At 35.9% G+C, this 14,965-nt stretch overlaps 1 protein-coding gene across 1 annotated transcript in view; it reads left to right on the top strand.

The window, feature by feature from the left end:
- LOC137406011 (rab proteins geranylgeranyltransferase component A 2-like) overlaps nucleotides 1-14,823 on the top strand; it is an 89,335-nt gene extending 74,512 nt beyond the window's left edge. Inside the window, exons 11-15 of the mRNA XM_068092514.1 lie at nucleotides 4,908-5,073; nucleotides 5,195-5,300; nucleotides 11,913-11,993; nucleotides 12,618-12,772; nucleotides 14,360-14,823. Coding sequence (XP_067948615.1) covers nucleotides 4,908-5,073; nucleotides 5,195-5,300; nucleotides 11,913-11,993; nucleotides 12,618-12,772; nucleotides 14,360-14,500 — 649 coding nt within the window. The 3' untranslated portion in view covers nucleotides 14,501-14,823. The remainder of the gene's footprint in view (nucleotides 1-4,907; nucleotides 5,074-5,194; nucleotides 5,301-11,912; nucleotides 11,994-12,617; nucleotides 12,773-14,359) is intronic.
- Nucleotides 14,824-14,965: the final 142 nt, after the last annotated feature.

Genomic DNA, 14,965 nt, shown 5'->3' with positions numbered 1-14,965 from the left:
AGGGCAGTGTTTTGTCTCCATTGCTTTTCATTATATACATACATATGCTACTACAAGTAGAAGGCACTGGTTTGCAATTTTCTCACGATTGTACCATACTGATGTCAGATCATTCGTCATCAGAGATTCAAGACGCATGTAGCAAAAATTGCACTATTATCCAAGAATGGATGACAAAATGGCAATTAAAAATTAACTACCAAAGAATAAAATTAGTAGTTTTCTATGGTCATCTTCAACTCCCAGTCATGGGAAACCAGAACATTAAAATTGTAGACTCCACAAAAGTACATGGAATCAGGGTAGATAAGGGTCTAGAATTTAAGAAACAGATTAGCAACAGCGTTAAATCGGTGCATACAAAAATGATCATGTTAAAGCCGTTTTTGTGTTCAGGAATGAGCTGTCAAACAGCAAAAAAGATTCCCACTCATGCAATTATTCCCAAGGCTTTACATGCATGTTCTCTTTGGAACTTGACTGAAAAAGTCTCACTAGATCCTCACTTCAAACTCCTTTTTGGAGCTCATTTAAAGATGTGGTTGCGTCAAATTTGAGTTGATCTTAAAAGAAAGCATTTTTTTCTCTATCAGTTGATATGTTGTTTGTTGTGTTAGGCGATCTCATTGCCGAGATATTTGAAGATTTAAATCGAAAAAATCTGATCGCCTTAAAACGCTCAGGCCAAAAGAACATGCCCAGACTGGCCCAAAATGATGTCACGCGGTATTTATCTGTCAATATATCTCGTATTCACATCGGCTATTTGCGATAAAAGTCTAGTGCTACGCGGCTCTACTGGCATATATCTTATTTTGTATTTGCTCATGTTGGCTGAAATAAATTTTTAAATCCAGCTACAGATGCATTATTATGAATGTTTCAAAGGCCTCAAATAACGAAAATTGAAAATTTGTCATACTCATTTTCTCCAAATGCTGTGTAAACATTTGAGTACCAACTACCAATTCTAACGGTCTACGGTAATTCTGTCAAGCAAACTATGTAGTACAAGGTCTTTGTATCAGCACAGTTCCGCCGCTACCCACACTAACGATATACAGCCTCCCAAAAGCCCAGCCCACATTATGTCTGTCACCTTTCCTTGGGCTGTATATCATTGCCCACACCGAAAACTAGTTTCTTACTACCGTAAGTAAAATAAGCAGCACGTCTTTGAAAAGAATATACATAGGGATATATAAGTCTGGGATGAGAAGTCTGCTGCAAACTGGATTTGAACTCACATTCTCCAGTTCTGCGGACATCCATATACCGTATCCAATTCACTACAATATTCTGCAAATCATGTTTTACATTATCTTCAACAATATAATTTTATTATATAATTTTTACAAGCAAAAAGATTTTCATCTCGGCATAAAGCTTTTATTAAAAATATTCATCAAGTCGTGGCCACTCACATAGTTGTAGCTGATACAATAAGACAAATTCATCTACTGCAACAACTCAAACATAACATCATGGTTTATGCAGCACACATTCAAGTCTCTCTTTCCCCTTTATGGCAGTTTCCACACTGACAAAGCTGCTTTGGCTGGTGGGACGACATAAACATCCTGTAATCAGTAAAACAAATGCAATAAATATATGTCATTCATAGATATGTCATTCTAAAGCGTATCTACTAAAAGCTTTCAAATTGGGAGTTTGATAGATTGCGAGTGTAATTTTAAAAATGAATAAATGTTTAACAAAGGCACAAGTACGCCAAGCCAACGATTCGATGCTTTGGTTCTGGAAGTTAAAGATTTGCATTGATCAATCGGTTTTTTTCACATTCTATAAGTGAAAAGTGAACATCTAAAGTCAAGTCATAAATCCAATTTACTAGATAAAACTGCCACAGAAAATTTCAAGCAAATGTAGCTAGGTGAACCGATAAAAAAATATAAAATGATGATTAGTGATAGCAAAAGTTATAATTTTATTAATTAGTACATGTATTAATGAGTACTAAAATATTGCCTTCAGTGTATTCATCAATCTAAGCCATTGTATTGCTAGATGCTAAAGATTAAAAAGAAGCCGTCAAGAACTCACTGTACATATGTATCTCGCACGCGCAGGAAATTACATTTTAGCCTCAAACAGGGAAATATAATCTGAATTCAACTCAACAGGAAACTCTATAGGAGACTCAAAGTAAAAGATAAATTTACCTCCATTCTCCGATCTTCCTCCATAGAACTTTAACTACCTGAAGCCAAGAAAACTCGGAGTCACCTTCACAGCAATTTTTACAATTATGTTGTTCGCCAATAAAATGTGTCGAATGAGTAATTGATTAAAGTAACGATGTTAATTAATTCAGTAAATATCGATGTCCATGCAATTTAATAATAGAGTAGAATCTCTAAATGTGAGATCACAGACAACCTGTTTTACGAGTAATAACATTTATTACGGCCTATATAATAATTTCGCGCTGATGATTGGCTAAGGAAGCGACCTCATATTTATCGCTCGTGGTTTCTTTTCAGATGTATTGCTTGTGACGTCACGAAAGAAGCACCCGCTGGAACGTGAGCTTTTTAAAAGAGGGACTCATTCAAACGCATATATCTCTGGACAGGGTTGGTCTACAAAGACAAAAATGGCATCAAATTGTAGCTGATGTTTTATCCTTTTATGGGTCTTAATTTCATTAAATTGAATTTTTTTGACGCAACCACATCTTTAAATCCATGTTTAGAATCATCACACGTTATTTTTAGGGTACCTCCGATAAATATTCAAATGACAAGAAAAAGGCTACAAATAATGCGGTATCTGATTAAGTCAGATATGTCGCACATCATTACTGTTTTTCCTCACAGCTCACTATTAAAAACATTAAAAGCATTAAAAGCTGATATCAGGAAGATAATCTCTAAAAATGTAGAAGTTGATAATATTGGCTCTAAATAACTCAGTAAAACAAACATTAACAATCTTATGAAATCACAATGGCTGAGATGATGGAAGATGCAACCAATTAATGGGAATTGCTCACTAGGCCTAATTGCAACTCTCCCAGTCGACCATTTATTCAATAACCCATTACCTCTTGACACAGCAAGGAAAGCACTTGCTGCACTGTGTGATCTGCTAACTGGTCATAGCAAGCTGCAACTATTCCACTATACTATTGGAGCAACCTACAGTATACACCCACATGCACATGTTTGTTGGAAGACGAAACTAGTACACACTACCTCTACCAATGCTCAGACCATAGTACTCCTCGACAACTGATGCATCCAAACACTATGAAATGGGACACTGTTATTAAATTCATCGACAAAACAGAACGCCTATACTATTAAAACTCATTTACGTAAAGACAATACAATTATATAGTGCTACATAAGTATACTCATGAATTAATATATGCACATATGTGAGCGAAATATAAATTTATTTTATAAATCAATTGTAATATCAGGCCTGCAAATAGAGGCAATTTTTATTTTTTCTTGTTGATTGTTTAAAATAAAGAATTAACTAACTTTGTTGCTATTACCTAGAAACATGCTCAAACAACTAACAACATGGCCGCTTATGACTACATCGACACCGAGCTTGCGTCTTTGTATTGTATAAACGAGTTTTATGTTAGTGACTCTCTTCATGTCTTCATATTTGGCTGCAAAATAATTGTGGTTGTATCTAATTGGTAAAAAAGTGTTGCTTGTCTTAATATTTATTTGTTAGTAAATTAAATGGTACTAGCCTGCTATGGTAATGTTATATTGTGGCAGACTCCGGGCCATGAATTTATTTCTTATATTTTTAATACTCGCATATAATTACTTTTATATATATTTTGCACATTGTGGTTTCCTTTGTTATGTGTCTTATCACTAATACTTTGTTAGTTTGGCCGTAATTACCCGACAGGATTAATTTATTCGCGGAGTTGAGTTTCGCGCAAAAGGCCTTTTTCATGAATATTTGCGGACTAATTTAGTCGCGGATGAACACAATCATTCTCTATTAAGGGTTAACTCTATTGTGGCTAGCAATAGAGTTGATGCTTCACGTGATATGTAGTTTGAAAGTTAGAATGGCAAATGTTATTATATTTTAAATGGAAACAATTTTCTGTCCAAAGACTTTTTATTACCCGGGCAATGCCGGGTAGCACAGCTAGTACATAACTAAAGCCACTTGTAGGCTGTACATATGTTCCTGTAGGAATGTATGTACGTACGTATGTACATACATGTGTATGTTCTTATGTATGTACATACGTATGTACATACGTATGTACATGTACATAAAGATTATACTTTATTCACATTTAGTGCACGCTACAGGACTTATTACGTATTATGTGAGTCTTGTGGGCCTGTATTCTATGTTTGTTAGAACTAGTTATAAAGCACAGCCGACCACAGCAACACTCACTGTAATGCATTCACCCCATTCCTTAAATAGCCCCAATCTTTATGTAATGACGTTCTGTTGCAATAATAAATTTGCTGAATCTTTATGGAAGTTAGCACAAGTTCTTTATTCTTAATCCGTACTTGGCATTGAAAGTAAATATTTTTATATGTTCTACATCAGATTCGGTGAATCTTGTTATCTAACTGCCCAACTTTTCGTTCTGTTTAAGTGCTCATGGAAAGACAATTCCTATTATAGCTGCAATAGGTTCTGCTCTTACAAAGCTTTAGCAGGCTGTTGTCAACAGGTATACTAACTATTCTATGAATAGACAGCTTTTCCTCAATACTTGATTAATGATATAAATATCCTAGTTTCGAATCTTCAAAATAGCTTGATTCGTGAATCTTTCGGCTCCTAAGAAAACTTCATAGTTGTGTTGTCTCTTTTAGCACTTTTCCATTTGCCCATCGGCATCGCTTTATGTAATTTTACAATGTCCTTCCTTACAGAGTATCTCATGTTGTCTGCAATGAAGGGTCAAAGATAACATGCAAGTGGTTGATATGCAATCCAGGATATCTGCCCAAGGGAGTTGATGAATCCGATGCCAAGTTCTTATCGAGGGCTATTATCATAGCTTGCGGTAGTCTTAGTCCCACAGCTGAGAAGGAAGAGGTGTGTATAAGCGATGCTAATTTGTATGAGGCTTGAATGAGTCATGGCTATTCATTCTCTCTACATTCGCTTTTTCTTACTTTCAATGTGCATGTCAACAGCTGTTCTTTTTTTGTTTTAGGCTGTTCTCCTCAGTATCCCCGCCATTGATTCATCCGGAGACCCTATCACTGTCATAGAACTTGGGCCTGCTGCTTATGTCTGCCCCAAGGATGAGCTCAACCTAAGTTAGTGTCTGTTCAGAGTTATCAGAGTTGTCTGCACTTAGTAAACATACGTAGCCTAGAATTGTATCATAATGTTCTAAGTCTGTGAGGTGCTATGCCTGTGTATGCCTTGCAACAAATGCTTGACGGAACACACTAGAGTTGTTTCGTCAAACACACTCAAGCGCTTTGGTTCTCGACCAACTCAGTTTTCGACCAAAGATTTTGAGATTTGTTCGTTTCGAATCTTGAACATATAGGTTCTCGACCAAACCGGAACATGCGCATTGGAATTGCTCCAGAAACAGCATGGAAACATTCGTTAACAAACAGAGAAGCAATTTATGCTTCATAAATTCTTTACAAAATGGGAGGAACCATCGAGGACGACGTCTCCTCTATCGAAGAGATCTGCTAGGGAGACTTACCCTCCGGTCGAGTTACCCTAAATTGCTTTGGAGGAGGATTCTCCTTCAAAGATGTGAAGTCAACGTGCCATTGCTGTTTATATTTTCTTTATCCTACGGTTTTTGATGTAACTGATCTGTTGCATTTTTTTCATTGTCGATTTCTGCAATTTTTGGTATTGTATCATAATCTTTAATGTTTTTGAGGTTTTAAGAGCAAACCATACGAAATGTTTACTTTTGTTTTCTTTTTCCATCATCATAAACAGAAAACCTTTATTAAAATTAAACACGGTCTATATCTACCAGTTTTTATTTATAGTATGCAGTATACAGTACAGTTTACGGTGTAAAGTTTTGAAAAAATGCTTTACCGAAGTTTACAGAGCCCACACCCTCTGTGGTTAGTGGCCTACACCCTCTGTTAGCCTACACCCTCTGTTAGCCTACACCCTCTGTGGTTTGCCCCTTGAAAGTATTCTTGAAAGATTAAGGAAGAAAAGAAGCGAGGAGCATAGACTGTGAACTTCTGCGTCCCTCTTTACTAATCGTTGTGATGAGACAATAGTGATGATAATAAGATCTACCACTAGCTATTTTTCATTCCGTGTTTGCTAAATATAATTGACGAATTACTATGTAATTATTATTATTATGAATTGTACATCCGAATGTACAGGTAATAGAAAAATTACCTGATTAATTTGAGTAACTTTTCTGGAAAGCTATATTTTTACTAAAATCTTTACTAAAACATTACCCATGTTTTGGGCCAGCTTAATAATCGTTATGCTTAACTGTCAGTAGTGCTAGTTATTAACTCCAAGTGAGCGCTTCACGCGTAAGTATCTTAACCAATGTAATAACTGTTCGCCCAATGAATTCATCGTATTCCATGTAGCTTAAAGGTTGACTTGCAACAAAATTCACATTACAGTTATTTGATATGAAAAAATTCACCATGTCTTACACTGTTGTGTTGTAGGTGCAAAATATGTGGAAAGGTGATTACAACCTCTTAAAGGCTCAAAAACGAACAGTTAATCGCAGCCACACGAGACCGCCGTAGTTTGGATTCCCTTTCCAAAACGGCTCAAATGTGATGTAGTTGTGAGAGATGGTTTCTGTTTACACTTTCCTGCAACTTTATTCGTCGAAATATTTTTACAAACATACTTCACGCATTTGATAAAACTATGTCTATTGTTCTTACGCGTCTGTTCTATCGTCATTGTAATGATGTCACTTTTAGCACTGATATCTTATAACTTACCATAAAAAATCGTTAAACTTTTTAACCTTAGCTCGAAGGAGTACATATCATTGTCTGATAATCTGTAAATGCTGCAAAAATTATTTTCGAAGTATTGGGTCACATGATCAGATTACGACTTGATGATTGAATAATGCCGAAAAAAAACTGTGAAGTACCGAGCATCTATATTTGATACGGGGTCTTCGGTAAAACCCGAAGTGTTTGTCATAAACTAGTACTACGATAAGTTTTATATTGAGCTTTTTATTGGCCTTTCAATTCACGTGAGAACATACGTGACAAGACGATAACCAAATTTCATGGTTATGTCATCGAAATAAAGATATTCCAATCTACGGTGGCTTTTTGTTTTTGAGCTTTTAAGAGCTTGTAATCACATTTCCACATATTTGGCGCCTACAACACAGCAGAGTAAGACATGGTGAATCTTTTGATACCAAATAACTGTAATGTGAATTTTCTTGCAAGTCAACCTTTAATGATTAAGTTCACTGCCTGTAGAACTGGAGGTCCTAAGATTAAATCCGTGTCGTGTGGATTGTTCATTGCGAGATTTTAATTGCTATAACTGGATACAGATTTAACAAGACAAAAATACAAAAAGATAAACACTTAGATTAATTTATATATATAAACTAGCTGTACTGCCCGGCGTTGCCCGAGTAATAAAAAGGTATTTGCACAGAAAATTGATTTGTATTTAACATATAACAACATTTGCCATTCTAACATTCAAACTACATATCATTAGAAAAGTGTTTTGTGTAATTGAAATGCTTTAAGAGAAAATATAAACGACTGTAAAGGTTTTCAAACTTTGTCAAACAACTGCAACTTTCAAACTGCATATCATAATAAAAAATTTTCTGCAGGTCAGATAAATTACAAAAAATAAACCATCTATAAAAGGGTTTAGATATCAATGTGAGATAATTAGCAAGTAATAGCAAAATTAAGTCGGTTTTGCTACGATTACAATAAAACGGTAGTTTTATTGTAATAATTGTAATTTGTAATTGTAATTTATTGTAATCTTATTTTACAATAAGATTCGGTAGTTCGGTAATTAAATACAATAATAATAGTACATCAATCAGATACAGTAATTAATATTAATTCGGTATTAATGATACCATTAATACGAACTGAGACAAAAAACCAAAAATCCTGAATATGTAGAATTAATAATAACAATTCTTGCATAGAAGTGTTTGTGTATAAAAAAGGTTACTGTTCCACAAGAAGCTATCCATCAAAACTTTGAATACGGAGACAATCTTATTTTACGGAGGTTCTTCCCACAGAGACGATGTAATTGTCCGCGCAAGAAGAATTGGCCTTGACTTCGGATATGGTAATTGAACCTTACAAAAAATATTTCTTAACAGGGATGTCGTAACGCGTGGTCGCATCGGTAAAATAATCAGTGTGCGCTATAGCTATATGTATAGCCGGAATACAGACAGACGACAAACTTTGAGAAATATAAAGAGTAGCTGTGCTTGCCGGCTTTGCCAGGATATTAAACAACAGCTTGTAAACAATGACAAGTAATGAGAGTTGCCTGCCACTTGCTATTAGCCTGGCACATTGCCGATGGAAAATTTGAGTAAGCTTACTAATGAGAGCTATTAGTCTCTGTGATGTTACACAATCACCTTGTGTAGTATGCAAAATTGTTGGGTATTTGCTCCCATATAGCGACATATATCGGCTCTCTAAGGCCTAATTGGTACGGCATTGGACTGGCAAACGGAAGGTCCGAGATTAAATCTTCTTCGGTATGGACTCTTTATTCCAATATTTTAATAGCTATAGCTGGACATACCAAAAACGGACGACAAACTTCGAGAAATATATATAGATTAATTATAGATTATTATTATTTTACTACTATAAATAATAATTAAGTAGTAGTAATTCATTAGTGAACATAATTGGCTAAAAATAAAAGTATGGTCAAAGGGTTAATAAAAATTCAATTATAATATTTTGCTAATGATATTAACAAATAGTAATTCCACGACCAAACGAGCGGAGTGAAGTTTTGAGTTTTATGATAAATGCATGTGCACACAACTTATAAAAATTTTTCATCAACAACATCGCAAACCCTTGTTTCTAAATCTCATCAACAAATTTCACCATCATTTTCTAGAGTCTTTAAAGTATAATAACGATACAAAACACATATAAGCCTATTTAAATATGTTACCAAGTCTTTGTAAATTGTCGACAGTATCTTAAAACTTACCCATCTGATCGGATTATACACAAATAGACAGATTAATTTGGCCGAAAATTGCCACAAAACGCTTGAAAAGCTTGGTTTAATAAAAGTTAAGACCGGCCTACGATACGCCAATAAAGCCGTGCAACAGATAGTAGAACTATTTAGCAGTGCGCATTTCACGAAAAAACCATGTTCATTTCACCAGTCTATGGCATGGTTTACTTGTAATCGAATTTATTCAAAAGTTTCTGTAATAAACGTAGACCGTTTGAGGCGTAGACGGTTTTACAGGTACGAAATTGTGATATGAAATTTATCAGCCTATGTTTTTTGTCCAATCACCGAAGGTGTCATTAAATTACCTATTTGGCGTTAGCCGAAACTCTTTACAACTTATGTACAAGCTAGGACCGAACTACAATGCCCCTTTATGACGAGAACATTTTTATATTTTGCTGCAGTTTGCAGAAAACTTCCAGACGCGTGAACGCTCATACTTGCTTTTTGTTAAAGATCGCTATCAAAACTATGTATTCTACATTCAACACAACCAACTTTCAAACTGTGTATAGTACTGTTATGGATTTCCGGATTTAGCGAGTCAGTGAGATTCGATTCTTTGGCTTGCTGACCGTGAACCCACAACCACTGGTTAGTTGCCCTGTTCCCGCAGTAGTCTGCCTTTGCACTAAGGCTAGCTTTCTTAAGAAAGTCTCGCAAAAGCTAGGACCGATTTGTTGTGTTTAGGGTTTAGAGACACTTTTGAATTGGCAGAGCTAGGAAACGTTTCTGTTTTTGTGTCAGGACTTTATTTATTCACTCTAACTCTTTTACTATTTACTGTGTTTCGGTGATTTATTTGCTTTAACGACTTTCCTTTACATTATTTTGTATTAACGGTAACCCTGGTAACCCCGGTAAGCTAACGTTTATATGATGTATTTATGTGGTGCTTAATAATAATTCGACTTGTCTTGATCTTGATGGTGGTGTTGTTCATTGGTTATTGCTACTGAATCTTTAACGTAGGCTCGTAAGACAACCAGATTAAATAATCACTGAGAAAAGGACCCCAATTACTTAAGTGGGAATTATTTGCCCCTAACCTGGGCGAATTCCATTTCAGTACGCAGTAGCTTGCCATTTTACTTCTAATTTTGCATTTCAGAGTTATAATAAACATATTTCCTTATTGTTGTTGTTAAATTATATACATTACAGTAGGTTAGGCCTACAGCTTTAATTAACAATTTAATCTAGAAGTTAACAACTTCGCTAGGGAGCGCATCACTCGATTAGCTATCAATGACCAAATCCTACAACGTAAAAGAGCGGAGACTAGATTGCGTGACCTTTAACAGAACACTGAACTTATCTAATTTTTCTATATTTGTTGAAATTGTTATTTACACCTTTTTGAAGTCGTGCTCCCTCAAATTTATTTTATGTCATCTCGAACAACTTTCATTTACACTATACTCTACCAATTCCTGCTGACAACTACTTTTTCAACAACCAGCACTGCCATTTCTTTTTTCCGTTATCACTTATTCCATTATCAGGTCGTGGGCTGTATGACAGGGGAATTTCTAGTTATAGTTGACTGATAATAATAATGATAGTAATATGTACATCATTAAACAAACAATAATCATCAGCTGGTCACAAATTGATTTAAAGATAGCTTGAAATGTTGTAGGATTAAAGAATGCTGTTTATTTCTTTTTGTCCAGTGATTGGCTGAGAGCCAAACTATCAGGTTTCATTTCGCAATTGGCTAGCAGTCCACCATTTAGCAACTCGTGTATCGCTTATGAACCTTACGAAACATATTCCTTGAGCCAGAGTTTTATATTTTCTCACAAAGCTGACATTCGAAAGCTTGATGTTCAAAAATAGACAAAAATTCTTTTTAAATGTCATTTGAAAAAACACAAACTTAATATGTTCTTTTCTAAATACCGATTTAATGGAATGAAACTCCTGCTGTATTTCCATTTTCATTTGAGATTTTCGCTGCACTTTTGTGTTGCTGTTGGTATCGCTGAAAAGCATTGAAAATTGCTGCAAAGCGTTTCTAGTTCTTCAGTTTGAGTCATTTTTTCGCTCTATTGACTGTCTCTTTTTGGATTGTGGTTGTTCTCTACAGACTATTGTGATATTTTGAGTCTCCTTTATGAAATTGCCATTTGATAGTTTGCTCAAATTCTAATACAGGTGATTGTTTCTGATTGATGGTTTTGTGTTAAGTCACATCGGGCACAAAAGGTGTATTGCGTGTCCATCTTCTCAGATGGAGGACAGCTTACATAGCAATAAGAATTTGGGCAAATTTGGTTGGACAAGAACGCTGGAAATGGCTGGAAAATGGTTGATCTGTGAGATGAGTAATTTCTTAACGCTAGAAGTAAATGGGACAACTATTCATTTGAACAGTCAACACAGAGCATTACTGTATATTGGAAATAAGGGGTTCTATATGACTGATTGCCCACAGATATTCTATGATGTTTGTTGACTGCACATCTGGCTATGCTGAAATAAGGGTGCGTGAGTCAACCAATTTTAGATGTTTCTTCTCATCTGATATTCCATATCTTAAATAGGTTATGGATGATAATGCAACTTGTAGTTTTGTAGTGCTTGTTATTTGAAGAGATATTTGTTATTTATGTTGTAAAAACAACTGTATGAAAGTAAATGATCCATCATTACAGGGGTTTGCCATCTAACCACTTCAAGCAAAGGTGTAGCTCGACAGGATTTGGAGCCATATGTAGAACGACTGTTTAGCAAGAGTGAGTGCTAAATATTATTAGTGAGTAATAGCACTCACTAATAATATGAATATTAATAGAGGTATTAATAGAGGTATTAATAGGACTCACTAGAGAATGCTATTGTCTCAAGCGTATAGATGTATAAAGATATAGATATACAGTTGTACATATATAGATGGTAGGTATAGAGTGTGTGTTCAGGAGTATACGCACACATATACCAGCTATCTGGTCTTTGAATGTATTCACTATTCATAATATCATATATTCACACATATACCAGCTATCTGGTCTTTGAAGGTATTCACTATTCATAATATCATATATTCATACACATACCAACTATCTTGTCATTAAAGGTATTCACTGTTCATAATATCTTATATTCACACACATACCAACTATCTTGTCATTAAAGGTATTCACTATTGTATATACATGTGTGTACTTGTAAATACCTATATACTATATGTATATACATGTATGTACTTGTAAATACAGAGTTCCTATATACTATATGTTTAGGTATGTAGTCTTTCATGGATGAGCATTTAGTAAAGTTTGAAATTACTTTTGTTTGTATCTCGGACTGATCTCAGCATATCTCATTTTTGTCCATGACAGAGTTTGAATGTTTTACAGCTGTGGAAGCGGGTAAACCTAGGCTTATGCTTGCATGTTACTTCAACCTACCAGACTACAGCGAAGAAAAGCTACTTGAGACTCGAGCGTATGAGAATCTGTTGGTAACCCCTGGCCCTGGAGCTGACATCAGCTCGGATAACTCTGTCTCACGCGTGAGTAGCAGCGTTACTAACCTGTTGCTATCATATGGATGCCTTGTACGCTATCATATGGATGCCTTGTACGCTATCATATGGATGCCTTGTACGCTATCATATGGATGCCTTGTACGCTATCATATGGATGCCTTGTACACTATCATATGGATGCCTTGTACGCTATCATATGGATGCCTTGTACGCTATCATATGGATGCCTTCTACGCTATCATATGGATGCCTTCTACGCTATCATATGGATGCCTTGTACGCTACCATATGGATGCCTTGTACGCTATCATATAGATGCCTTGTACGCTATCATATGGACGCCTTGTACGCTATGATATAGATGTCTTGTACGCTACCGTATGGACGACTTGTATGCTATCATATGGATGCCTTGTACACTATCATATAGATGCCTTGTACGCTATCATATGGGCGCCTTGTACGCTATCATATGGACGACTTGTATGCTATCATACAGATACCTTGTACGCTATCATATGGATGCCTTGTACGCTATCATATGGATGCCTTCTACGCTATCATATGGATGCCTTGTACGCTACCATATGGATGCCTTGTACGCTATCATATAGATGCCATGTACACTATCATATGGACGCCTTGTACGCTATGATATAGATGTCTTGTATGCTATCATATGGATGCCTTGTACACTATCATATAGATGCCTTGTACGCTATCATATGGGCGCCTTGTACGCTATCATATGGACGACTTGTATGCTATCATACAGATACCTTGTACGCTATCATATAGATGCCTTGTACGCTATCATATAGATGCCTTGTACGCTATCATATAGATGCCTTGTACGCTCTCATATGGGCGCCTTGTACGCTATCATATAGATGCCTTGTACGCTATCATATGGACGCCTTGTACGCTATCATATAGATGCCTTGTGCGCTATCATATGGACGCTTTGTACGCTATCATATAGATGCTTTGTACGCTATCATATAGATGCCTTGTGCGCTATCATATGGACGCCTTGTACGCTATCATATGGTCGCCTTGTACGCTATCATATAGATGCCTTGTGCGCTATCATATGGGCGCCTTGTATGCTATCTAGCTGCCTTGTACGCTATCATATAGATGCTTTGTACGCCATCATATAGATGCCTTGTACGCTATCTGGCTGCCTTCATGCGTTTTTTCTTCTTGCAATGAACATTCACAAAACTTATTTGAAAAAAGTTGCCTAATCTAGTCTACATACAGCCAATTTGATCAAATGATGTATAGATTTTGCCGCATTGCAACAGATTCTAACCAATTTCCTAAATTTGATACAAATTTTAAATTATAGAAGATTTGTGTTTCATTGTTTTGCCCATAGCCTAATACTATGATTATTCAGTTATATTTGGAATTAATCTACAATATTTTATATCTATTAGTATAACGTCAAATTAAACAAATGTGCCCTATGACGATTACATTCAGATAAATCATGCCAAAACGTCAGCAAAAAGGTTGGCTGATTAGAAAAACAGAACATGTCTATGAATTAACGCTAGAGCTTTCTCTGACGCCAACCTGATTATTGTCTTCTTATCTTTTTAGGCAAAACAAATATTTTCTCTAGTTTGTCCTGGTGAAGAGTTTTTACCACGACCTCCTGACCCAGAAAATATTATTTTCTGCGAGACAGATAGTAAGTTGGATTCGGCTGAAGAAAGGAGCACCGATCAGGGTATGCAATGAAAAGGATTATTCTGTTGAAGCTTGTCAGAAGTCGCGAACTGCTTCCCAAGCTGGGTCTGTCTTAGCAGTCTCAGCAAATTGACCCGCAGAATATGGTTATAATGTTGCACCATAGCCCTGATTTATCGTGCAAAAGCTAGCTTGTTATTTCATGGACACACATAGTATCTCTCAGATTTGTAATGCTGTTAATTTTTTGAAATTTAATGTTTGTAGTTAATTCTAGACTGTTGGTGTCAGTTATCTATACCAACAATGTTATTTGTACTAGTAATACCAATGTTATCTATTTTTTTAAATATATTTGCAGCGATTAATTTGTAAACCGGACAAAATTGTCATTCTCGCATTTCTACCTTGACCTTTCCCAACCTTGACCGTCCCTACCTTGACCGTCCCTACCTTGACCGTCCCTACCTTGACCGTCCCTACCTTGACCGTCCCTACCTTGACCGTCCCTACCTT

The sequence above is a fragment of the Watersipora subatra genome, chromosome 10 (assembly GCF_963576615.1).
Source record: "Watersipora subatra chromosome 10, tzWatSuba1.1, whole genome shotgun sequence".
NCBI classification, from domain to species: Eukaryota; Metazoa; Bryozoa; class Gymnolaemata; order Cheilostomatida; family Watersiporidae; genus Watersipora; species Watersipora subatra.
This window is presented reverse-complemented; position numbering and strand designations above follow the sequence as displayed.